Source organism: Erythrolamprus reginae, chromosome 5 (assembly GCF_031021105.1).
Source record: "Erythrolamprus reginae isolate rEryReg1 chromosome 5, rEryReg1.hap1, whole genome shotgun sequence".
NCBI lineage: Eukaryota > Metazoa > Chordata > Lepidosauria > Squamata > Dipsadidae > Erythrolamprus > Erythrolamprus reginae.
Window position 1 is genome coordinate 7,851,271 of NC_091954.1, and position 24,563 is coordinate 7,875,833.

At 45.1% G+C, this 24,563-nt stretch overlaps 1 protein-coding gene across 2 annotated transcripts in view; it reads right to left on the reverse strand.

Annotated features, from left to right (window-relative positions):
* The window catches only part of ADK (adenosine kinase), a 311,940-nt gene that overhangs the window by 36,408 nt on the left and 250,969 nt on the right, over positions 1-24,563 (reverse strand). For both annotated transcript variants that reach the window (XM_070752037.1, XM_070752039.1), the window contains exons 8-9: positions 24,475-24,510; positions 13,437-13,551 (exon numbers count right to left, since the gene is read on the reverse strand). In XM_070752037.1, the coding sequence (XP_070608138.1) occupies positions 13,437-13,551; positions 24,475-24,510 (151 nt within the window). The remainder of the gene's footprint in view (positions 1-13,436; positions 13,552-24,474; positions 24,511-24,563) is intronic.

Here is a 24,563-nt window from a genome sequence, read left to right on the forward strand (position 1 = left end):
GGTACATCATTGGCTAATGGGTTTGGCACTGCGGATATTCGTGTAGGCAGCCCTGATTTTTTTTATGGTATATCATGTTCTAGGTCAGTGATGGTGAACCTATGGCATGGGTGCCACAGGTGGCATGCAGAGCCAAATCTACTGGCAGGCAATCTGTTGCCTTAGATCAGCTCCAACATGCACAGTTGTGCTGGCCAGGTGATTTGTGGCTCGCACAGAGGCTCTGGGAGGGCGTTTTTGACTTCCAGAGAGACTCCAGGGGGATGGGAGAGGGCATTTTTACCCTAGGGAATCCTTTGGAGCCTCGGGAAGATGAAACACGAGCCTACTGGGCCCACCAGAATTTGGGAAACAGATTAGATTAGATTAGACACTTTGGAACCAACTCCCCGCAGATATCAGAGTTGCCCCCACCCTCCTTGCCTTTCGTAAGCTCCTTAAAACCCACCTCTGTCGTCAGGCATGGGGGAATTGAGACTTTCCCTTCCGCCTAGGCTTATAAAATCTATGCATGGTATATCAGTATGTATGATTGGTTTCTTAAATTGGGTTTTTTAAAAATTAACTTAAATATCAGATTTGTTTAGAATAGAATAGAATAGAATAGAATAGAATTTTATTGGCCAAGTGTGATTGGACACACAAGGAATTTGTCTTGGTGCATATGCTCTCAGCGTACATAAAATAAAATATACATTTGTCAAGAATCATGTGGTACAACACTTAATGATTGTCATAGGGGTCAAATAAGCAATGAAGAAGCAATATTAAAAAAATCTTAGGATACAAGCAACAAGTTACAGTCATACAGTCAACATGGGAGGAAATGGGTGAAAGGAATGATGAGAAAAACTAGTAGAATAGAAGTGCAGATTTAGTAGAAAGTCTGACAGTGTTGAGGGAATTATTTGTTTAGTAGAGTGATGGCGTTCGGAAAAAAACTGTTCTTGTGTCTAGTTGTCTTGGTGTGCAGTGCTCTGTAGTGACGTTTTGAGGGTAGGAGTTGTATTATTATTGTTGTGAGCAGCCCCGAGTCTACGGAGAGGGGCGGCATACAAATCTGATTAATAAATAACAATAAATAAATAATAAATAATAAATTGATATGCCGCCCCTCTCCGTAGACTCGGGGAGGCTCACAACAATGGTAAACAATACATAGTTACAAATCTAATATTTAGCAATCTAAATTACAGTTTTAAGTTAAATAATCCAAAAGAAACCCCAATATATAAAAAACAAGCACATAGTCGAATCATACACAGAAACTACATGGGCAAGGGGGAGATGTTTCAGTTCCCCCATGCCTGACGGCAGAGGTGGGTTTTAAGGAGCTTGCGAAAGGCAAGGAGGGTGGGGGCAATCCTAATCTCTGGGGGGAGCTGGTTCCAGAGGGTCGGAGCCAGCACAGAGAAGGCTCTTCCCCTGGGTCCCGCCAGACGACATTGTTTAGTCGACGGGACCCGGAGAAGGCCCACTCTGTGGGACCTAACCGGTCGCTGGGATTCGTGCGGCAGAAGGCGGTCCCGGAGGCCGTTTCCAGCCTGTAGAAAGCATCCGGGGGAGGTGGGGGAAGCTGTTTTTGCCCTCCCTAGGCATTGAAATATGGGTGTGGACACTTGCGCACACATGATAGTGCACATCCATGCTTTTTTGGCACCCGAGGAAAAAAAGGTTCGCCATCACTGTTCCAGGTGGCTTCTAGAGATGGTCTGCTACCGGAACGGTCAGGTGCTACGCTCCGGTAGTGATTTGTGGAATGCTCATGCAGCTGTGCGCCCCCGATACATAAACGCGTGCCCCATGCGAGATTTGGCTTCTGCGCATGCGTAGCAAGCGAAATCTTGTGTGAAGACGAGTGGGATTTCAGTGAGTTTTGCTGGCTTTGTGCATGCGTGGAAGCAAAAATATCAGCGAATATCACCGAAATGTCGCTCGTGTGTACATCCTCATGCAAGTTTTCGCTCACTGGGTGTACGCAGAAACCAAATCTTGTGCCGATGGGCGTGCGCCTGCCCGTCAGACACGTGCACACCTGCGACGGCCTCAGAGAGTGGAAGATGGCAGGTCTTTGCTGGTGGCTTCCCACCACAATGAGCTTAGTCAATTGAGAGGAGAATAAAGATAGGGCACTGTCACCAGCTGGGTTGGGTGTCCCAATCTGCCATTATTTGGTGACTGACTGCTTGCAGAATTCTTCCTCCACTGATGGGGACAACAACCCATATCTCCGGGACCGCCTTCGGCCGCACGAATCCCAGCGACCAATTAGGTCCCACAGAGTGGGCCTTCTCCGGGTCCCGTCAACTAAACAATGCCATTTGGCGGGACCCAGGGGAAGAGCCTTCTCTGTGACGGCCCCAACCCTCTGGAACCAACTCCCCCTAGAGATTAGAATAGCCCCCACCCTTCTTGCCTTTTGTAAGCTCCTCAAAACCCACCTCTGCCATCAGGCATGGGGGAATTAAGATATTCTTTCCCCCTAGGCTTCTACAATTTATGTATGGTACGTTTGTATGTATGATTGGTTTTAAAATAAGGGTTTTTAGCTACTTTAGTATTGGATTGTCGCATGTTGTTTTTATCACTGTTGTTAGCCACCCCGAGCCTACGGAGAGGGGCGGCCTACAAATCCAATAAAATGAAATGAAATAAATATTATATATTAGTTTGTGCAGGAGAAAGGAAGAGCATGGAATAGGGCCAGAATATCTGCAGGCCGCCTTCTGCCGCATGAATCCCAGTGACCGGTCAAGTCCCACAGAGTCGGCCTTCTCCAGGTCCCGTAAAGTAGACAATGTTGGTTGGCGGGTCCTAGGGGAAGAGTCTTCCCTGTGGGGGCCCCAGCCCTCTGGAATCATCTATCTCCCCCCGGAGATTCGTACTGCCCCCACCCTACTTGCCTTCTGCAAGAGCCTTAAGACTCATTTGTGCTGCCAGGCTTGGGGCTATTAAGATTCTTGACCCCTGGCCGATGAAGGAGTTGAGAGAAGGTTGATTGAATGGGACTGGCTGCTTTTTATGGCTTGGATTTTTTAGATTTTTTATTTAATTAATTGGCTCACAGTCACTCATGCTCTCATCACCTCGAGGTTCGACTACTGTAACGCTCTCTACATGGGGCTACCTTTGAAAAATGTTCGGAAACTTCAGATCGTAGAGAATGCAGCTGCGAGAGCAATCATGGGCTTCCCTAAATATGTCCATATCACACCAACACTCCGCAGTCTGCATTGGTTGCCGATCAGTTTCCGGTCACAATTCAAAGTGTTGGTTAGGACCTATAAAGCCCTTCATGGCACCGGGCCAGATTATCTCAGGGACCGCCTTCTGCTGCACGAATCCCAGCGACCAGTTAGGTCCCACAGAGTGGGCCTTCTCCGGGTCCCGTCAACTAAACAATGTCGGTTGGCGGGGCCCAGGGGAAGAGCCTTCTCTGTGGCGGCCCTGACCCTCTGGAACCAACTCCCCCCAGAGATTAGAATAGCCCCCACCCTCCTTGCCTTTCGTAAGCTCCTCAAAACCCACCTCTGCCATCAGGCTTGGGGGAACTGAGATATTCTTTCCCCCTAGGCTTCTATAATTTATGCATGGTATGTTTGTACGTATGATTGGTTTTATAACAAGGGTTTTTAGCTGTTGTAGTATTGGATTTTTACATTCTGTTTTTTGTCACTGTTGTTAGCCGCCCCGAGTCCACGGAGAAGGGCGGCATACAAATCCAATAAAATAAATAAATAAATAAATAAAATTATACATTGTTTCATTATATGTTGTAAACCGCCCCGAGTCCTCGGAGAGGGGCGGCATAAAAGCCCAATTAATAAAATAATTATAAATTTATTGCACTTTTGTTATTATTGATAATGTATTGAATTCTGCTACCCTCTTCTGAGTATTGTTTCCAATGTCCATCAAATTTATCGTTGGACCTGTGAGGATTGAGCAGGCATGAGGTTTACAATATGTCCTCCCACAAATAATTCACTCTTGCTTTTAAATCAAAGAACGGCTAGTTTAAAAATCAAGGGCCGGAGTCTATTTTCAGATAAAATTAATGTAAAAACATCTGTTTCAGTTTTGACAGACAGGGCTGTGTTTTCTTGCTCTCCACCCGAAGTCTCCGGGACCGGAGTAACGACAGTCAAATTCCACGCCAGTGTGCAAACTGAGACATAGAAAATAGAGGTCCTTTGAGGATTCTGAGTTCGAAACAAAATATGCGCGTTTGGGGAGCTTCGTTTTGAGATGAAATCACAGTTGGAGCAAAATGGGACATTTCGAGCACTGCTTTTCCAGGTGCTCCGTTATACAAAGCAACTCTAAAAGCGACATTTCAGCCGGGAAAAGGTTGTTTTAAGTGCGCCGAGTTCAAAATGAAAAAAGCCCATTCCAGTTTTGGTTTAATGCAGGGGTGTCGAACCTGTGGCCCACGTGCCGGATGGGTCATGCGCTGGCCGCCCCCACTCGGTTTAGCGAAGGGTGGGGGAAGTCACAATACAAATCTAATAAATAATAAATAAATACGTCACATGACATCCATGGTTTAATAGAAAAGAGTCAACTAGGAGTCTTCCCAAAAAAGGCTCAGTTTCAAAGCCAATAAGTTCCGTTTTGTCTACGACCCTTGAAGGAGACAATGGGTAGTCCTCAACTTATGATTGTAATGGAGACTGCCTATTATAGGAGCGACTTAGGTAAATTAATAGGTCCCATGAAAGGGACTATGGAAATTTGGAAAAAAGGGCAGGGGAAAATAGGATTATATAAATCTAAACTGTCATCGCTTTGTGTAATAAATAGAGATAATGAAACGAACTTAAATAGGGTTATAGGAGAGTTGAAGGGAAGAGGGATAACTAAGATAGAACAGTTATATGAGAAGGATGGCAGGCCAAGTAGAAACCGTATAGAATGGTGGTTAGGTAAGGGAAGGTGGCTACAAATAAATGCAATATGTAAATATCTTAACGAAAGGGAGAATAAAGAAGTACTATTGAGGGAGGAGACAGGGTTAGAGAAAACAATAAGAGAAAAAAGTGAGGTTATAAAGACGCAAGCAACCAATATATATATATATAAGTTGTTAGTGCTATCAGATGGGGACATGATTGAAGGCTTGACTAAATGGTGGCAAAATGAGATACAAGTAGAGGTACAAGAGATGGAAAATATAGTAGAAAATATAAGGAAAATTAAAAATACAAGAATCAGGGAAATGAGAAGGAAAATATTACATAAGTGGTATCTTACTCCCGTTCAACTCGCACACTTTCAGTAGAAGGTTAGGGGGAATTGTTGGCATGGGTGTCAAGATAAAGGAGTGTTTATGCATATGTTTTGGGAATGCCCAATAGTGCAGGAATTTTGGCAAAAAGTGCAAGAGGACATCAATAGAATGCTAAATACACAATGGACAATCACTAAGGAAATGGCAGTACTAGTTAAAAGCAATGTGATGGGAGAATTTAGAGAAATAAAACAAGCAGCAATAGAAAGCGCTCAGGCGGTAATCGTTTTGGGTTGGAAGGATGCGACAAAATGGACAATGCAAAATTGGTATAGGTACATGGTGGACCACATTCAATTTGAAATTACGGCTAAAAGGATAAATTTGGATAATGAAACTGAATTGAGACAACTGATGGGACGGTGGGACAAGGTAAGACGATATATGATGAGTAGAATAAGAAATAAATTGGAATCACTCTATAATATGTAAATAGTTATATTGCTCTTGGGTCAAAGTGGATTATATAAGAAAGACTCCCGATTTGGTGGTGGTGTATGTGTGTGTGTCGGGGTGGTGGGCACATTTCACTATGCACTGTTTTATGTTGTGTGAGATTTCAGTGATTTTTTTTTTTGCGCGGAAGGAAAAAAATTGCCGAAATCTATTCTTGCGCGCATCCTCTTGCAGGATTTTGCTTCCTGAGCATATGTAGAAGCCAAATCTTGCTCCGATGCACGCACGCACCAGACGGTCACTAAGAGTCACTAGCAGCTCCATTTCTGCTAGCGGTGTAGTGCCCCCTCCCCGTTTCAGTAAGAACTCAATACTGGACCTTGGTCACCTTTTCTCACTTAGCACTCTTGATTTCGGTGTCTACATGGTTCCCCTGCCACCGGGGTAGACAAAGTTGGTTCTTCTATGACATGTGGACTTCAACCCCCAGAATTCCCGACTTAGCATGATTGGCTCGGGAATTCTGGGAGTTGGAGTCCACAAGTCATAGAGGAGACAATTTTGCCTACCCTGGCCCTGGCAGATTCTGTACCCTCAGCATATGGAAGAATCTAATTTATTTATTTATTAATCAGATTTGTATGCCGCCCCTCTCCGCAGACTCGGGGTGGCTCACAGCAATAATAATACAATGTAAATAAATCTAATATTTAAGTTAATTTAAAACCCCAATTTAGAAACCAATCATACATACTAACATACCATGCATAAATTTTATAAGCCTAGGGGGAGGGAGAGTCTCAATTCCCCCATGCCTGGCAACAGAGGTGGGTTTTAAGGAGCTTACGAAAGGCAAGGAGGGTGGGGCAACTCTGATGTCTTGGGGGAGTTGGTTCCAAAGGGTTGGGGCCGCCACAGAAAAGGCTCTTCCCCTGGGTCCTGCCAAACGACATTGTTTAGTTGACGGGACCCAGAGAATTTTATGGACTGTGCCGTTGTCTTTCAGAAGCAAAGTGTTTCTCCCAATCCAGGCCACTGAGTTTCCGTAAGAACTTTCAGTCATTCTACTACATGGCAAATTAAGACACATACATCTCATTTTCATTAAATATTTTATAATAAATGACGTGCGAAGAGAAGGATCCTTGATATTCAAAGAGTGGAAGGATCTATAAGAACATGGCAAAAACAATGGTAAGTCTTCTGACAACTACCCATGGGCCATACATTTTTACATTCTTAATCATTATTAAACGACTTCATGTCATACACTGCCTGGTGAATCGCTGTATCCTGATACAGAAATGAATTATAAATGAAACGAAAGATCAAGCAGTCTTAGAAGAATTACCTCTGGGAAATGAAAATCTTTAATTCTCTTTTATTATTGACATTTATTTGGCTACCATGAATAATAATACAGCCCAGAGATTATGTAGGAACAGCTTTCCTGGACTCAAAGTCACTTAACATTTATGTTTGCTTATGTAACTGACCTTGTGGCAGGAGCCCTTCTATCTTGAATTTACTGAGCATATAAATCAACGCGTCCCCTAATTTAATTTACACATGGAATCAAAGGTGCGATCAGTCCTCAAATAATTTCCGTATCCTTATCCCACAAAAACCTCTTCAGATTTGATAGATGAACAGCTTCTACATGAATGGCAGTGGAATAGAAGAAGAATTAGAATAGAATAGTTATTCCCCGTCTTGTCTCCGGAAACAGCTGTTGTATCTGACAGCCCTTCAGGTTCTTAACATCGTTATGATGTGTCCCTGCTGGCGTCTCCTCTCCACCCTAAACATACTCAACGCCTCCAAATCTTCTTTGTAGGATTTAAACAAAACAACAAGACCCTGTTGGAAACTGCGATAGTGTTCTGACAGTTTATTTGCATCTTCTTTGTAAGGCTCTCCTTCAAGACCTGTTCACTGATGTTCTTCCAAAAATGCAGGGCTTGGAACTGACAACACGTTTCTCGGTCTAGTCTGGTGATGGAAAAGCTTTTTTTGGTTCGCGGGCCAAAGGGGAGGGGCAAGCAGGCGTGCCCACACTTATAATACCATGTGTGTCCCCCCCCCCTATATTTATTTATTTATTTATTGGATTTGTATGCCGCCCCTCTCCGCAGACTCGGGGAGGCTAACAACAATGATAAAAACAACATGTAGAAATCCAATTTAATAAAACAACTAAAAACCCTTATTATAAAACCAAACATACACACAGACATACCATGCATAACTTGTAATGGCCTAGGGGGAAGGAATATCTCAACTCCCCCATGCCTGGCGGTATAAATGAGTCTAGTTTACGAAAGACAGGGAGGGTGGAGGCAATTCTAATCTCCGGGGAGAGTTGATTCCAGAGGGCCGGGGCTGCCACAGAGAAGGCTCTTCCCCTGGGGCAAACCAAACGACATTGTTTGGTCAACGGGACCCGGAGAAGGCCAATTCTGTGGGACCTTATCGGTCGCTGGGATTCGTGCGGTAGCAGGTGGTTCCGCAGGTAATCTGGTCCAATGCCATGTAGGGCTTTAAAGGTCATGGCCAACACTTTGAATTGTGACCGGAAACTGATCGGCAGCCAATGCAGGCCACGGAGTGTTGAGGAAACATGGGCGAACCTTGGAAGCCCCACGATGGCTCTCGCGGCTGCGTTCTGCACGATCTGAAGTTTCCGTGACACACACACCCATTCCCAGCACGCAATGGTTTTCTCTCTCCCCTGGGTTTCTCTCTCCGGCGCAGTGTATGGGAGGCAGCCTCGCGCCGGGTGTATTGCAGGGGCGCGCTCCTCCTCGCCGTCTCAGAATCCCTCTTTCTTTTTTTAAGCCTTAAAGTTTGGGATTCTTTTTTATTCCCCTCACCTTCTTCCTTCGGCAGCGACTCTCCTCCTCCTCCTCTTCTTCCTCCTCCTCCTCCCACCCAAATTCCGAGCTTTTATTTCTTTCCTAATGGATTTGCACGCATTATTTGCTTTTACGTTGATTCCTATGGGAAAAATTGCTTCTACATACAAACTTTTCTACTTAAGAACCTGGTCACAAATTAAGTTCTTAAGTAGAGGTACCACTTTATGTATGTATGTGTGTGTGTGTATGTGTGTGTGTATATATACACACACACACACACACACAGAGGCAAAAAGGAGCTGTGACGTTCCTTCAATATACCAGGGTGATCCGACATAAAAAACATATAGCCCCTCCCTGGTACACAGCTGAAGGGATCAGGTCTGGTGGCTCAACTGTTAATTCTCTGCCTTACAAGGCAGAAGCTGCCGGATCAAATCCCAGTAAGGGTGTGGCTAGCTGATGAGGCCAGAACAAGGCTGAAATGGTGCCATCCTAGTCTCCCTTAATTTTAAAATTTCAGCAAAAAACATGTGATACACACATACATATAGAATATCTGGCTAACTTATATATATGGTTTTCAACCTCTGTTAGAGAATATCTATATATATTAAGTTAGCCAGATGTTCTCTAGCAGAGGTGGAAAACCATGGTCCCTTTGTGAATTGTAGGCTTCAACTCCCAGGATTTGAAGCCCACAATTAATTTAATTTATTCGACTTCTATGTTGCCCAATCCCGAGGACTCAGGACGGCTTACAACAATAAAAAAATAATTCAATAGTACAATAATAAAAAGTCAGAAAGGGACCATAAAGTTTCCCACCCCTGTTCTACAGCCACCTTTACCTTGAGTTACCTTGAGTTTCCTAAGAAACTCTTTCTCTGCTTTAATTCTCGCTCAGATTATTTAAACGTCCTTTTGTCGGGATGCACATTCCTGAAATTAAAAATATATGGCGGAATCGCAAAGCTGTAAGGAGCCCTTTCTCCTTTCTCCTTCTTGCTCAAAGCTTCTTAATATTCAGAAGGAAGATAAGCACCAGGCTTCCATACAGGAACCGATGAAGCAAATTAATGCGAATCAGGCTGACATCTACGGTAGGTGAAAGCAACTTGTTCCTGGGCTCCTGGGAAAGGTGGATTACATTGTGATGAGTTCAGATAATCTCGAGACTCCTGGGAAATATATCATCTTGGCTAGATAAAACTATACGCACCCCAACGATTGTGAATCATAATTACCAGCCTGGCGGTTCTCTTAATAACCTGAATGTCTCTCGCACATCTGGAGCGGATTTCTTTCTGTATGGATATGAAACCAAATCCCAGGCTCCTAAATGGCAAGAGTTCTTTATATTTACCATCAATGTAGCTGAGATCGAAGGCTTCTTGTCAGGGAAAAAAAGAAAGAAAGAAAAAGAAAGAAAAATGCATTTTGGGAGGAGATGCTTTCTGTCCCTTTCATCTATTCTTCCATTGCTCAATGTGGAAGGAAGGAAGGAAGGAAGGAAAGGAAGGAAGGAAGGAAAGGAAGGAAGGAAAGGAAGGAAGGAAGGGAAGGAAGGAAGGGAGGGAAGGAAAGAAGGAAGGGAGGGAAGGAAGAAAGGAAGGAAGGAAGGGAAGGAAGGGAAGGAAGGAAAGGAAGGAAGGGAAGGAAGGAAGGGAGGAAGGGAAGGAAGGAAGGAAAGGAGGGAGGGAGGGAGGATGGATTTGTTTAAAACCCATGCTAGCTCATGATATTAGCAGAGTTATTTCCAAAACATTTGCAGACCTGCTGGTTGACAATATGTTTTATAAGAGATTTTAACTTATGTTCAAAGTCATGGAGGAAGCAGTAGAGAACTGAATTAAATACAGTGGTACCTCTACTTACGGACTTAATTCGTTCCGTGACCAGGTTCCTAAGTAGAAAAGTTTGTAAGAAGAAGGCATTTTTCCCATAGGAATCAATGTAAAAGCAAATAATGTGTGCGATTGGGGAAACCACAGGGAGGGTGGAGGCCCTGTTTCCTCCCAGGAGATTCCCAGAGAGGCCCCATGGAGGCTTCTCTCCTCCTTTTCCAGCCCTGTTTCCTCCCAGGAGATTCCTAGAGAGGCCCCACGGAGGGTTCTCCCCGCCTTTTCCGGCCCTGTTTCCTCCCAGGAGATTCCTAGAGAGGCTCCACAGAGGCTTCTCCCCAACTTTTCCGGCCCTGCTTCCTCCCAGGAGATGGCTAGAAAGGCCCCATGGAAGCTTCTCCCCACCTTTTCTGGCCCTGTTTCCTCCCAGGAGATTCCTAGAGAGGCCCCACGGAGGCTTCTCCCTGCCTTTTCCGGTTACAGTTTCGGAGGCTCGGGTTTGTAAGTGGAAAATGGTTCTTGAGAAGAGGCAAAAAAATCTTGAACACCCGGTTCCTATCTAGAAAAGTTCGTAAGTAGAGGCCTTCTTAGGTAGATGTACCCCTGTATACTACTTTAGACAAAAATGCATGATCGATTCCCCCTTCCCCCATAACAAAAACCTATTTAAATCAAGAAAATTAGATAATGTGTCCAACTGCAGGAAAAGTCATATTTTAATGATTAAAGTGGCATATCATAGATCACTTCATTCCTACACAAGCTCCTTTTTCACTTTTGTTCTCTAAGGACCAAAAGTTTTCAAGTGGGAAAAACCGAAAGTGGAATTTCCTGCTTAAAGGGGAAAAAAAAAACCCAGCTGGAAATTCACTTCACAGTATATCAAATTTTGTATTCTCTGTTACTACTTACATGAATTTAATCCTTACAGCATCTGTTACTTGGTGAGCTTTGATACAGATAATCAAGTAGAAACAACTCAAGAGAAAATCTAAATGAAAGTTAAATAATTTAAACCTTTTTGAACACAGCGCCTATTAACGCACAAGGCATCAGATGAACTAGAAAAGGTATCGTTAACATTTCGGAATCATATCCATGTGTAAAATTATGTTTAGAACTTACACCCGATAAATAATTATGTCTGAAATCCCGGGAGCGTTGGTTGCTAATGTAACAAAACTGATAAAGAGAACATTTTGTGGTATCAAAATATAAAACACATTGCTATTTGAATGGAAAAGTGACTTTTATAGTTATTATATATATAGGATCTTGTAATGTTTCCAAATAATATCTTGAGTAAGTATAAAGTTAAGCCAGGCTTTTCCTAAACACAAATCCAAATGAACAGATGCTCAGATATGAAATCCCTATAAAAACAGCCCAATCCTTCTCGTATTATTACACTCCCTGGGAAATGCGTGCACAGAAGTTATGATCAACAACTGGTTCTGCCTACTGCCGTGTTCTTTTTACCAAATTCACCAGGATTAGTCACACAGTACATTCTCTTAAAACAAGGGGAGGTGTTCTGCCGGGCTCTCTGGTAGGAGCTTCCCGAAAATTCAAGGGTACAAATTTCAGACACACACACACACGTTTGAAAATTCAAAACAATGTTCTTTATCAGAAAAGTCAAAATAAACTAAGCACTCTTTTTGTATTGCAAAGAGCACTCTTCCCAAAACAACGGGTAGTCTGTACAATTTCCCTTAAGCAGTCATTAAGTACTTAGCTAGCAGCTGTGAAGAAACTTCACACCCCTTCTTCTTCCAACGAAGGGAGACACACACACACATTGCTCTGCTTTGGTTTCAAAGGCGTGAAAAAGCAACAAAGTCCAGCAACACAAGATTCCTGACAAATTCCGATCAGATATTCTTCCACAACAGCCAAACACACATGCAGCAGCCCTAATTACTGGAGCCCCACTCAAACACAGGTGGAATCCCTTATTTCCTGTAATATGTTCTTAGTTGGTCTCTTCTACGCATAATTCTGCGCTTGCATGGGTCCAAAATGTCATCATCTGAATCAACGGAAGATAAGGGAGATTGACTGCCTTGGCTGTGTGCCAAGCCCTCCTCTTCCGAGTCACTCCCACCTTCTTCTTCGTCCGAGGAAACTAAACTCTGAACTGATTCTGTCGGCAATAACACAGGCCTGTGACCTGTTGAAGTTTCCCCTGAATCCACCTCCCCATTCCCTGGGGCAGGAGCAGGGCCAGAACCAACCACAACAAGGGGAGGGGGATGTTTGCTTTATATGACTCTCAAAACCCACCTTTGTCGTCAGGCATGGGGGAATTGAGATATCTCCCCCGGGCCTATATAATTTATGTATGGTATGTTTGTAGGTATGTCTGTTTAAAAATGGGGTTTTCTTAACTATTTTAAATTTTAAATTGTAAATTATTAGATTTGTCATGAATTGTTTTATTGTGTTGTGAGCCGCCCCGAGTCTACGGAAAGGGGCGGCATACAAATCTAATAAATAAATAAATAAATAAATAAATAAATAAATAAATAAATAAATAAATTTGCTAAGCCTCTTTGGAAGCACGACAATTAAGAAAACCGAATGCCATATTCTTAAAACTATTCTTTTAGGGTTGTAAACCTTTAAAAAATGGGAATCAGACAACTAGACACAAGGACAGGTTTTTCACTCCCATGCCATCACTCTGCTAAACAACTAATTTCCACAACACTGTCAAACTATCTATAATTATAATTATTCTCATCTTCCCTCTTCCCTATCTGCTTATCGGATGATTATAAACTTGTTGCTTGTATCTTACAATTTAAATGGTTTAATTAGTATCTTAGTATGATTTATGTTGATTGCTTATTTAGCATCCGTGACTATCACTAAATGTCGTATCTAATGTTCTATGATGAACATTTGCAATGACCGTGTTAATGATCGATCACTATTGTTGTATGTACATTGAGAGCTTACGCATCGGAAACAAATCCCTTCTAGTCTGATCACACTTGGCCAATAAAGAATCCAATCCAATTTATGTTTTTTAAAAGCATGTACCTGTGGCCATGACGGTTTTATCCTTCCCTTGGGTAAACACCACCACTCGCTGTCTTTTGGGATTTGCTTTTTTCAGCGCCTGAGTCTTTCGGGCGATCTCTTCAATGTCCTCTGTCTTGGAAGAGCAAAAGGAGGGGGGAAAAGAAGAGGAAGAAGAATATTGAAAGCAGCAGCGTGCGTTATCAAAGACAGATCATAAACTTTTCAACAGATTGCAGAGGGATTATTGAATGTGGAGCACTGATGTCAAGAATGAAATCACAGCTTGACAAGCTACTTTGATTAGGACAAATTAAGTTTCTCCACGATCGGAATGATCACCGAATGAGGAGATAAGGAGAAATAGACGGTCGGGCAGTTATTTGTCATTTAATTTGCCTGGCTAATAGCAGTGTGATATGATTGCTGGGGTAGAGCGGAAGTTAAAAGCTGCCTCTGTCCCCCTGGTCCTCTTTAGCAGATTCACAAGAGGTGAAAGAATCCAGACCTGGTCTTGGATATGAACGAGCCATTAAAATAGTGCTTCTCAAATTGTGGGGTGCACTCCCCTGGGGGAGTACGGAGCAATACTGGGGGGGGGGGGCTGACCCCAGGGAACGTGTGGGGTTTTTTTGCCATAGGGAGTAGGACACACGTCCTACTGACATTTATACTGGTGCCTCCGTCCCATATTACGGGACCGTCTCTTGCTACCTACCTCCCAGAGACCAATTAGAGCACACAGGGTTGGCCTCCTCCAGGTCCTGTTAACTAAGCAGTGGAGGTTGGCGGGACCACGGGGGGACTTGAACTCATGATGCATTTTCTGCCTGGACACAGGTTGAATTTTACACGCACCCCTTTCCTTATGATGATATTACTAGAGTGCTCCATACTTTACAACAAGCTATGCCTCCTTTTTAAAAATGTTATGCTAAAGAAAATTCTAATAAAATTCTTCAGGTTCGATAATGTATATAAAGGCCAGTTACAGCCACTTTGATCTGCCCTGAAAAAAATATACACTTCCATACATTTCTCTCTGGATATCTCACTTTCAAAAATCTCTTTTAGCTCTCCCAGCATCTTATTATAATCTCTGATTTTGTTATTCCTTTTAATCTAAAAATCTGTATCTTTTTTGCTCACCATCCCCTTTTGAATGACATTTTGCAGATTACATTTTTTCAATGTAACGAGGAAGGGTTTTTTTGCACATTGAAAGAAAGTTCTTGCTTAGAAAATTCGTGCATTGTAGGAAAATAGTTAGCGAAAAGGACCTTTTATAAAATCTTCAAGAACATTAGGAAAGATACTTTTGTGATTCATGCTGAAGCTGCTTTGCTCCAAAAAAATACTTCCCCATAAAATTTTGGGATTTCTAGTTAAATGTAGACTTTAGGTTAAGAAAAACAGCTTTCATCTTATAAAGAATAGGTATCATTTAATTCAGAGTTTCCAAGACTTTAGTGCAATCATTAAAACATCATCTGAACTTAATTTTTACAGGTTCTAATACTGTTTTCACGTGCAGTGTTCCCTCGATTTTCACGGGGGATGCGTTCTGAGACCGCCCGCGAAAGTCGAATTTCCGCAAAGTAGAGATGCGGAAGTAAATACACTATTTTTGGCTATGAACAGTGTCACAAGCCTTCCCTTAACAGTTTAAACCCCTAAATTGCAATTTCCCATTCCCTTAGAAACCATTTAGATTATTACTCACCATGTTTATTTATTAAAGTTTATTAAAAAAAATATTTATTAAAGGCAGAGGAAAGTTTTGGTACTATTTTACCATTTTTACCATTTTATACTACTAATTATTAATTTTGTGAATTTTTCTATTTCTATTTATATGTATTTATATTGTGCCATATTTTATTAGCATTTTTACCTATTACTAATTTAATCCTTTTTTAATATTGGGAGGGTTCGCTAATTAATGGATGATTGGAATAGAGTTAATCTTGTGCATGGAATGAATGAGTGGTATGAGTGTGATGGTCGGGGTGGGTGGGAGTACGGTATGGATGAGATGATTGTGAGTAGTGTGAATGAGAGGTTTGGCCCACCTGACGCTCGGGAGACAGGAGAGGAAGGGGCACCGATCTCTGGGGTGACAGAGGGCCGGAATATCCCTGTGTTGCTGGGGAGAGGCAGATATGGTGGGGGCCACAGAGTTAGCCGTTCCAGGGGAACGAGAGACCGTTGCTTAATAACGGTCCCTTGTTCCGGCTCTGTGAGCCCAATCTTGGGTACTGGTGATGAGTGTAACTCTGGCCCTGGGCTCAGGTTGCTGCTGCTCAATGCCAGGTCGGTGGTAAATAAAGCTCTCCTCATCCGGGATCTGATCCTGGATGAGGAGGCCGACCTGGCTTGTATTACTGAAACCTGGCTGGGCCCGGAGGGAGGTGTCCCTCTCTCTGAAATTTGCCCAGCCGGGTTTCAGATATGGCACCAACCTCGACCCCAGGGAAGGGGGGGAGGAGTGGCTATTATAGCCAGGGAGAGCCTTTGCCTGCGTAGACTCATTGCTCCGGAAATTGCAGGTTGCGAGTCTCTCTTGCTGAAGTTGGACTTAGGGGTTCAGGTGGGCTTATTTCTCACGTACCTGCCTCCCAGCTGCGTGTCAAAAGCCCTGCCTGTGCTACTCGAGGAGGTAGCCGGGTTGGCGGTGGAGTTCCCCGGACTCATTGTCCTGGGGGACTTCAACCTGCCGTCACTCGGCGAAACCTCTGGGCTGGCACAGGAGTTCATGGCCACCATGACAGCCATGGACCTGACTCAAATAGTACAGGGTCCGACTCACGAGGGAGGGCACGCACCTGACATGGTATTCCTTTCCGAGCAATTGAGCAATGGTCCGAGACTAAGGGGCTTAGAAGCGTTGCCTTTGTCATGGTCAGACCATTTTCTGCTACGGCTTGACTTCCTGGCTCCAATCCTTCCCCGCAGGGAGGCAGAACCAATGAAGATGTTCCGCCCCAGACGCCTGATGGACCCAGAGGGCTTTCAGACGGCGCTTGGGGTTATACCAGAGGCACTTGTCCACAGCTCGGCAGAGTCCCTCGCTGAGGCCTGGAACAGGGCTGCGGCGGGGGCTCTTGATCGGATTGCGCCTTTGCGACCTCTCCGCGGCGCTAGACCCCGTAGAGCCCCATGGTTCAACGAGGAGCTCCGGGAGTTGAAACGCCAAAAGAGACATCTAGAGAAGCGATGGAGGAAGAGTAGGTCTGAATCTGATCGAACACTTGTAAGAGCTTTTATTAAGACTTACAAAGTGGCGCTCAAGGCGGCAAGATGCGTGTACCATGCCGCCTTGATTGCATCAGCGGAATCCCGCCCGGCTGCTCTGTTTAGGGTGACCCGCTCCCTTCTTAATCAGGGGGGAGTTGGGGAGCCCTTGCAGAGTAGTGCCGAGGAGTTTAACACGTTTTTCGCTGATAAAGTCACTCAGATCCGGGCCGACCTCGACTCCAATTGTAAAACAGAGTCGACAGACAACGAGTCAGTCGAGGTGACTGGGGCACGTACTTGTCCACCTGTCTGGGAAGAGTTTGATCTGGTGACACCTAATGAAGTGGACAAGGCCATCGGAGCTGTGAGTTCTGCCACCTGTTTACTGGATCTGTGTCCCTCCTGGTTGGTCTCGGCCAGCAGGGAGGTGACACGGAGCTGGGCCCAGGAGATTACCAACGCTTCCTTGGGGAGGGGAGTCTTTCCAACACTCTATAAAGAAGCGCTCGTGCGCCCCCTCCTCAAGAAGCCCTCCCTGGACCCAGCCGTACTTAATAACTATCGTCCAGTCTCCAACCTTCCTTTTATGGGGAAGGTTGTCGAGAAGGTGGTGGCACTCCAGCTCCAGCGGTCCTTGGAAGAAGCCGATTATCTAGGTCCCCGACAGTCAGGTTTCAGGCCCGGTTATAGCATGGAAACCGCTTTGGTCGCGTTGATGGATGACCTCTGGCGGGCCCGGGACAGGGGTTTATCCTCTGTCCTGGTGCTCCTCGATCTCTCAGCGGCTTTCGATACCATCGACCATGGTATCCTTCTGCACCGGTTGGAGGGGTTGGGGGTGGGAGGCACTGCTCTCCAGTGGTTCTCCTCCTACCTCTCTGACCGGTCGCAGTCGGTGTTAGTGGGGGGTCAGAGGTCGGCTCCGAGGTCTCTCCCTTGTGGGGTGCCTCAGGGGTCGGTCCTCTCCCCCTTGCTATTTAACATCTACATGAAACCGCTGGGTGAGATCATCCAAGGACATGGGGTGAGGTATCATCAATATGCCGATGATACCCAGCTTTACATCTCCACCCCATGCCCAGTCAACGAAGCGGTGGAAGTGATGTGCCGGTGCCTGGAGGCTGTTGGGGCCTGGATGGGTGTCAACAGACTCAAACTCAACCCAGATAAGACGGAGTGGCTGTGGGTTCTGCCTCCCAAGGACAATTCCATCTGTCCGTCCATCACCCTGGGGGGGGAATTATTGACCCCCTCAGAGAGGGTCCGCAACTTGGGCGTCCTCCTCGATCCACAGCTCACATTAGAAAACCATCTCTCAGCTGTGGCGAGGGGGGGGTTTGCCCAGGTTCGCCTGGTGCACCAGTTGCAGCCCTATCTGGACCAGGACTCATTGCTCACAGTCACTCATGCTCTCATCACCTCGAGGTTCGACTACTGTAATGCTCTCTACATGGGGCTACCTTTGAAAAGTGTTCGGAAACTTCAGATCGTGCAGAATGTGGCTGCAAGAGCAGTCATGGGCTTACCTAGGTATGCCCATGTTTCACCATCACTCCGCAGTCTGCATTGGCTGCCGATCAATTTCCGGTCACAATTCAAAGTGTTGGTTATGACCTTTAAAGCCCTTCATGGCATCGGACCAGAATATCTCCGAGACCGCCTCCTGCCGCACAAATCCCAGCGACCGATTAGGTCCCACAGAGTGGGCCTTCTCCGGGTCCCGTCAACTAAACAATGTCGGTTGGTGGGCCCCAGGGGAAGAGCCTTCTCTGTGGCGGCACCGGCTCTCTGGAACCAACTCCCCCCGGAGATTAGAACTGCCCCTACTCTTCCTGCCTTCCGAAAACTCCTTAAGACCCACCTTTGCCGTCAGGCATGGGGAAACTAAGCATCTCCCCTGGGCACGTTAAATTTATATATGGTATGTTTGTGTGTGTGTTTGCTATTACATGGGGTTTTCTTAAATCGTTAAATATTTTAATTAATTGGATTGTTGTGACTGTTTTACTTGTTGTGAGCCACCCCGAGTCTTCGGAGAGGGGCGGCATACAAGTCCAACTAATAAATAGATAAATAAAGTTTGGCGATGACACATGGAGTCATCGGGCAGGAAAAACCGTGGTATAGGGAAAAAAACTGCGAAGTATTTTTAATTAATATTTTTTAAAAACCGTGGTATAGACTTCTCGCGAAGTTCGAACCCGTGAAAATCGAGGGGACACTGTACTGTGTTTTTCCGAGTATAAGATGCACGCCACCCCTCCCCAAAAAGTGGGTGAAAATTTCAGTGCATTTTATAGAGCGATTATGGGGCTGTTTTGGCCTCAAAAACCCTCCATGTATTGTGTTTTTTCCCCTCCCAGCCCCCAGAAACACTCTGCAGGCCCCAAACAGATGCATTTTTGGCAAAAACAGGTCTGGGGAGGGCAAATACACAACCTGCAGAGGCCAAGAATTATTATTATTATTTTATCTGGTTTTCCTCCTGTAAATCTAGGTGCGTCTTATAGTCCAGTGTGTCTTATAATCCAAAAAAATAGTTAAGTATCACTTAAAATGTCTTGTTCCATCTTAGTATTCCTTTCAGCTTGTACTCTGACAATGGTGGTACATTTTTAATTAATTGAAAATAAATCATTGGATTTAATCTTTCGCTTTTGTTAATCCACTTTGCAGATACCTTGAGGAAGGAGAAAAAGTATAAACGGCCTTCTTGGAGGGATTGAAATCCAATGGATCCAGTGGTGATCGGCAATGGAAGAGAATCAAGCGAGGCAGATTTAGGAGGCTGAGCAAAGTTTATGTTAGGAAATACTTCAAAAAATGCCCAGGGAAAGGTAAGCCTGATTTTTGTCATTCTGTGTGAATTTAAATCAGGGTTTCTCCACATTCCTAACACAAGGGGGGGGGGGGGGAATGTAAATATACACCACCTGAGTTTTTCTCTGATTAAATTATGTTAATGCGAAGTTATACAAAGTCTAATAGCGGAAAATCAAGTTTTCCTGCAGCCTTGGTTTCATAGAAGCGTCCGTCACAATTCAGAACAGACCATGAAACGACAAAGCCTACAGCTTTAAACACGGTCCGGTACAGAGGGACGTGTTTTCGTGTTATCTTGAAGCGATCTAAATTGGGGACATGCCCACTCGCCAGATGTTCCTCCGGCCTACGGGCCTTCCAGATGTTGAGGCCTCACTTTCCACTTTTCTTATGAACAACCCCTTTGAGAAAGGAACGAAGCAAATTAATCTAAAGAAGGTGTGGTTGTTGTGGTTGTTGTGATTGTTGTTGTTGTTGTTGTTGTTGTTATTATTATTATTATTATTATTACTGCTCCAGAGGGTAAAATGGCCTTCCCCAAGGCTGAAAATCAGCTGGCCAACGCATGCATGTTTGTTTGTTTGTTTGTTTATTTAGATTTGTATGCCGCCCCTCTCCGCAGACTCGGGGCGGCTCACAACAAAGTGAAAAAACAGTTTACAACAAATTTCTACTAAAAACATTTAAAAGACCCCATTTTCTAAACACACATACATACACACATACCATGCATAAATTGTATATGCCCGGGGGAGATGTCTCAGTTCCCCCATGCCTGACGACACACGTGGGTCTTAAGGAGCTTACGAAAGGCAAGGAGAGTAGGGGCAGTTCTAATCTCCGGGGGGAGTTGGTTCCAGAGGGCCGGGGCCGCCACAGAGAAGGCTCTTCCCCTGGGGTCCGCCAACCGACATTGTTTAATTGACGGGACCCGGAGAAGGCCCACTCTGTGGGACCGTCGACTAAACAATGTTGTTATTATTATCATCATTATTATCATTATTATTATTATGTCAGTACAACACAGCAAACGAGATCACTATGCTGGATTTCGTATTTAATCACCAGTCGGGAGCTTCCCAAGCACCTAGGACTGCGTGATGTAGCCGCGAATTGTTTGCCGATCCCAGTAAAGCGGCCTTTTGCAATTGACAGATGGAGATTTTATCAATTCCGATGCTTTTCAAATGTCAGCTGAGATCCTTTGGTACTGCGCCCAGGGCGCCAATAGTATTATTATTATTATTATTATTATTATTATTATTATTATTATTATTATTTATTAGATTTGTATGCCGCCTCTCTCCGCAGACTCAGGGCGGCTCACAACAGTGATAAAACAATATACTATAACAAATTTAATATTAAAAGTCTAAAATAACAATTTAACATTAAAAGCCTAAAACCCCCACTATTTAAAAAGCATACATACAAACATACCATACATAAAACTACACAGGCAAGGGAAGATGTCTCAGTTCCCCCATGCCTGACGGCAGAGGTGGGTTTTAAGAAATTTACGAAAGGCAAGGAGGGTGGGGGCAGTCCTAATCTCCGGGGGGAGCTGGTTCCAGAGGGCCGGGGCCGCCACAGAGAAGGCTCTTCTCCTGGGTCCTGCCAAACGACATTGTTTAGTCGATGGGACCCGGAGAAGGCCAACTCTGTGGGACCTTATCTGTCGCTGGGATTCGTGCGGCAGAAGGCCGTCTCGCAGATATAGCCGCCCTGAGTCTTCGGAGAGGGGCGGCATACAAATCTAATAAATTATTATTATTATTATTATTATTATTATTATTATTATTATTATTTTCTGGTCCGGTGCCACTTACACCAGACCAGTATCGGGTTCCTACTGGTCCGGTCGACACCATCGCACTGTTAGCGAAAATTGAGCTGCGTGCAAAGTTCTGCATCTCCAACGTGTGCGCGTCCGACCGAGATTTTCCTTCTGCGCATGTGCAGGAAGGAAGATCTCACAAGAGGATGCACGAGAGAGATTTCAGCAATTTTTTGCTTCTGCGCATGAACAGAAACAGAAATTCGTCAAAACCTCTCACACAAAAGCGTCCGCTCGTAATATTTTTCCTCCTGTGCATGCGCAGGAAGAAAAATCTTTCTCAGTCGCACACACACTGGAGACGTAGAGCTGGGCACACAGCTCAATCTTCGCTACCGGTGCATGCGCAGGAAGAAAAATCTCACGAGGGGACTGTACAAATCAATGGTGAGACCACATTTGGAGTACTGTGTGCAGTTCTGGTCACCGTACCTCAAGGAGGATTTAATGGAACTGGAAAAGGTGCAAAAAAGAGGCAACAAGAATGGCCAAGGAAATGGAGCCCCTCCCTTATGAAACGAGGTTGCAACGCCTTGGTCTCTTCAGCCTTGAAAGACGGCGTTGAAGGGGTGACTTGATCGAAGTGCATAAAATGCATGGGATAGAAAAGGTGGATAGAGAAAAATTCTTTTCTCTATCACACAATACTAGAACGAGGGGGCCCTCCCTAAAGCTCATAGGTAAGAAAGTGACAAATAAAGGGAAATATTTCTTCACCCAGAGGGTCCTTGGTTGATGGAATTCACTTCCAGAGGAGGTCGTGACAGCTGTCAGCCTGGATAGCTTCAAGGCAGGACTAGACAGATTCATGGATGCCAAGTGTATCGGTGGTTATTGAAATGGATGTCCATGTGCTGCCTCTATGTTGCTTGAGGCAGACAGGGTTCCCTTGGGTGCCATTTGTTGGGGGTCAAGGGAAAGGGAGGGTTTTGCTTTCTCCTTCTGCTCAACATCCCCATGGACAATTGGTGGGCTACTGTGTGACACAGAATACTGGACTTGATGGGCTTTGGTCCGATTCAGCAGGGCTTTTCTTAGGTTCTTGTACTCTTATGTGCGCGAGAGATTTCGGCAATTTTTTGTTTCTGAGCAGGCGCGGAAGCAAAAAAACTCACCCAAACCTCGTATACATGGCCGTCCCCTGACGAGATTTGCTCCCTGCGCGCATGCAAAATTAAAATCTCACCTGGACACATATGCATGCACTAGAGAGATGCTGAAATGCTCACACACCGCACCGGGAGTGGCAAACCCCCCTTGCACCAGACCATAAAGATCTAAAAGGAATTGGTTGTGTTTGGGGCAGTCCCCGTGTCCTATAATTACTAATTCCTCGGATCAAATAGTTTGGATGTAGCGCCCAGCCACATCTCTAGAAACAGAGACCCTTTCACAAAGAGGAGGGTGAGATCATCCAAGGGCATGGGGTGCGGTATCATCAATATGCAGATGATACCCAGCTCTTCATCTCCACCCCTTGTCCACTCAGCGAAGCAGTGGAAGTGATGTGCCGGTGCCTGGAGGCTGTTGGGGTCTGGATGGGTGTCAACAGACTCAAACTCAACCCTGATAAGATGGAGTGGCTGTGGGCTTTGCCTCCCAAGGACAATTCCATCTGTCCGTCCATTACCCTGGAGGGGGGGAATTACTGACCCCCTCAGAGAGGGTCCGCAACTTGGGTGTCCTCCTCGATCCACAGCTTAGAGAAATATCTTTCAGCTGTGGCGAGGGGGGCATTTGCCCAGGTTCGCCTGGTGCACCAGTTGCGGCCCTATTTGGACCGGGACTCACTGCTCACAGTCACTCATGCCCTCATCACCTCGAGGCTCGACTACTGTAACGCTCTCTACATGGGGCTACCTTTGAAAAGTGTTCGGAAACTTCAGATCGTGCAGAATGCAGCTGCGAGAGCTATCATGGGCTTTCCCAAATACGCCCATGTCACACCAACACTCCGCAGTCTGCATTGGTTGCCGATCAGTTTCCGGTCACAATTCAAAGTGTTGGTTATGACCTATAAAGCCCTTCATGGCACCGGACCAGAATATCTCCAGGACCGCCTTCTGCCACACGAATCTCAGCGACCAGTTAGGTCCCACAGAGTTGGCCTTCTCCGGGTCCCGTCGACTAAGCAATGTCGTTTGGTGAGACCCAGGGGAAGAGCCTTCTCTGTGGCGGCCCCGACCCTTTCGAACCAACTCCCCCTAGATATCAGAGTTGCCCCCACCCTCCTTGCCTTTCGTAAGCTCCTTAAAACCCACCTCTGTCGTCAGGCATGGGGGAATTGAGACTTTCCCTCCCCTAGGCTTATAAAATTTATGCATGGTATCTTAGTATGTATGATTGGTCTAAATTGGGGTTTTAAATTCACTTAAATATTAGACTTGTTTACATTGTATTATTATTGCTGTGAGCCGCCCCGAGTCTATGGAGAGGGGCGGCATACAAATCTGATTAATAAATAAATAAATAAAGAGGCATTTGACAGAGTGAACAAAAGGAAAGAACCTTCTGTATGTACCTGTGTGTGTATGTTAAGCGGTGGACCCAGATTGGGGGCGGGGGGGCGAGAAAAAACCCCTCCAGTCCCTGGGCAGGTTAACAAAACAACAGCCCACTCCCCAGAGAGGCTGCAGGACTCCCGCTAATCAGCTGTTAATAATTCTACACGCCAAAGCGTTTTCTTCGGGATAATCGGCGTTCAGCGCGGGTCCCAGGTTATTCAAAATGGCCTTCTGTTCCTGAATTCTGCCTTGCTTGGCCCTGGTGTGTTTTTTTTCCGCGGAGGATCTTTATAAGAGTGCAATTCAGCTAATGAGGTGGCTTTTTAGCGGATACCGGCTGGCAGGTTCCGTATCTGCAGCGGCAGCTTGAAGCTGCGCCCAGCCTCTCAGCTTCCCGAGAGGCTTTTCAAAATTCAATAAATAACATCTGTAGGCGATGTTGGGTGCAGACCTCGCGGAGTGCGTCACAACACTGAGCTGGCAGAACAAAGAAACCATGACGACTGCCAAGTCTCTATGGCAACCGCAGCGAAGCTTGGAGAGGATAATAGCACATCAATCACTGTCCAAAAGAACTTCATTATCAGCCGCGGAGAAAAGGGGAAGGAAAAAAAAGCCCCTTTAGAATCTGTTTAGCGTGTAATGTAGGCTTACTCACCTCAAAGCCTTGTTCTCGGGCAAAAGTGGCAGCTTCCTGAAACGAGAAGAACAACGATGATAATAAAAAAAGGAGCAGTTAATTATAAA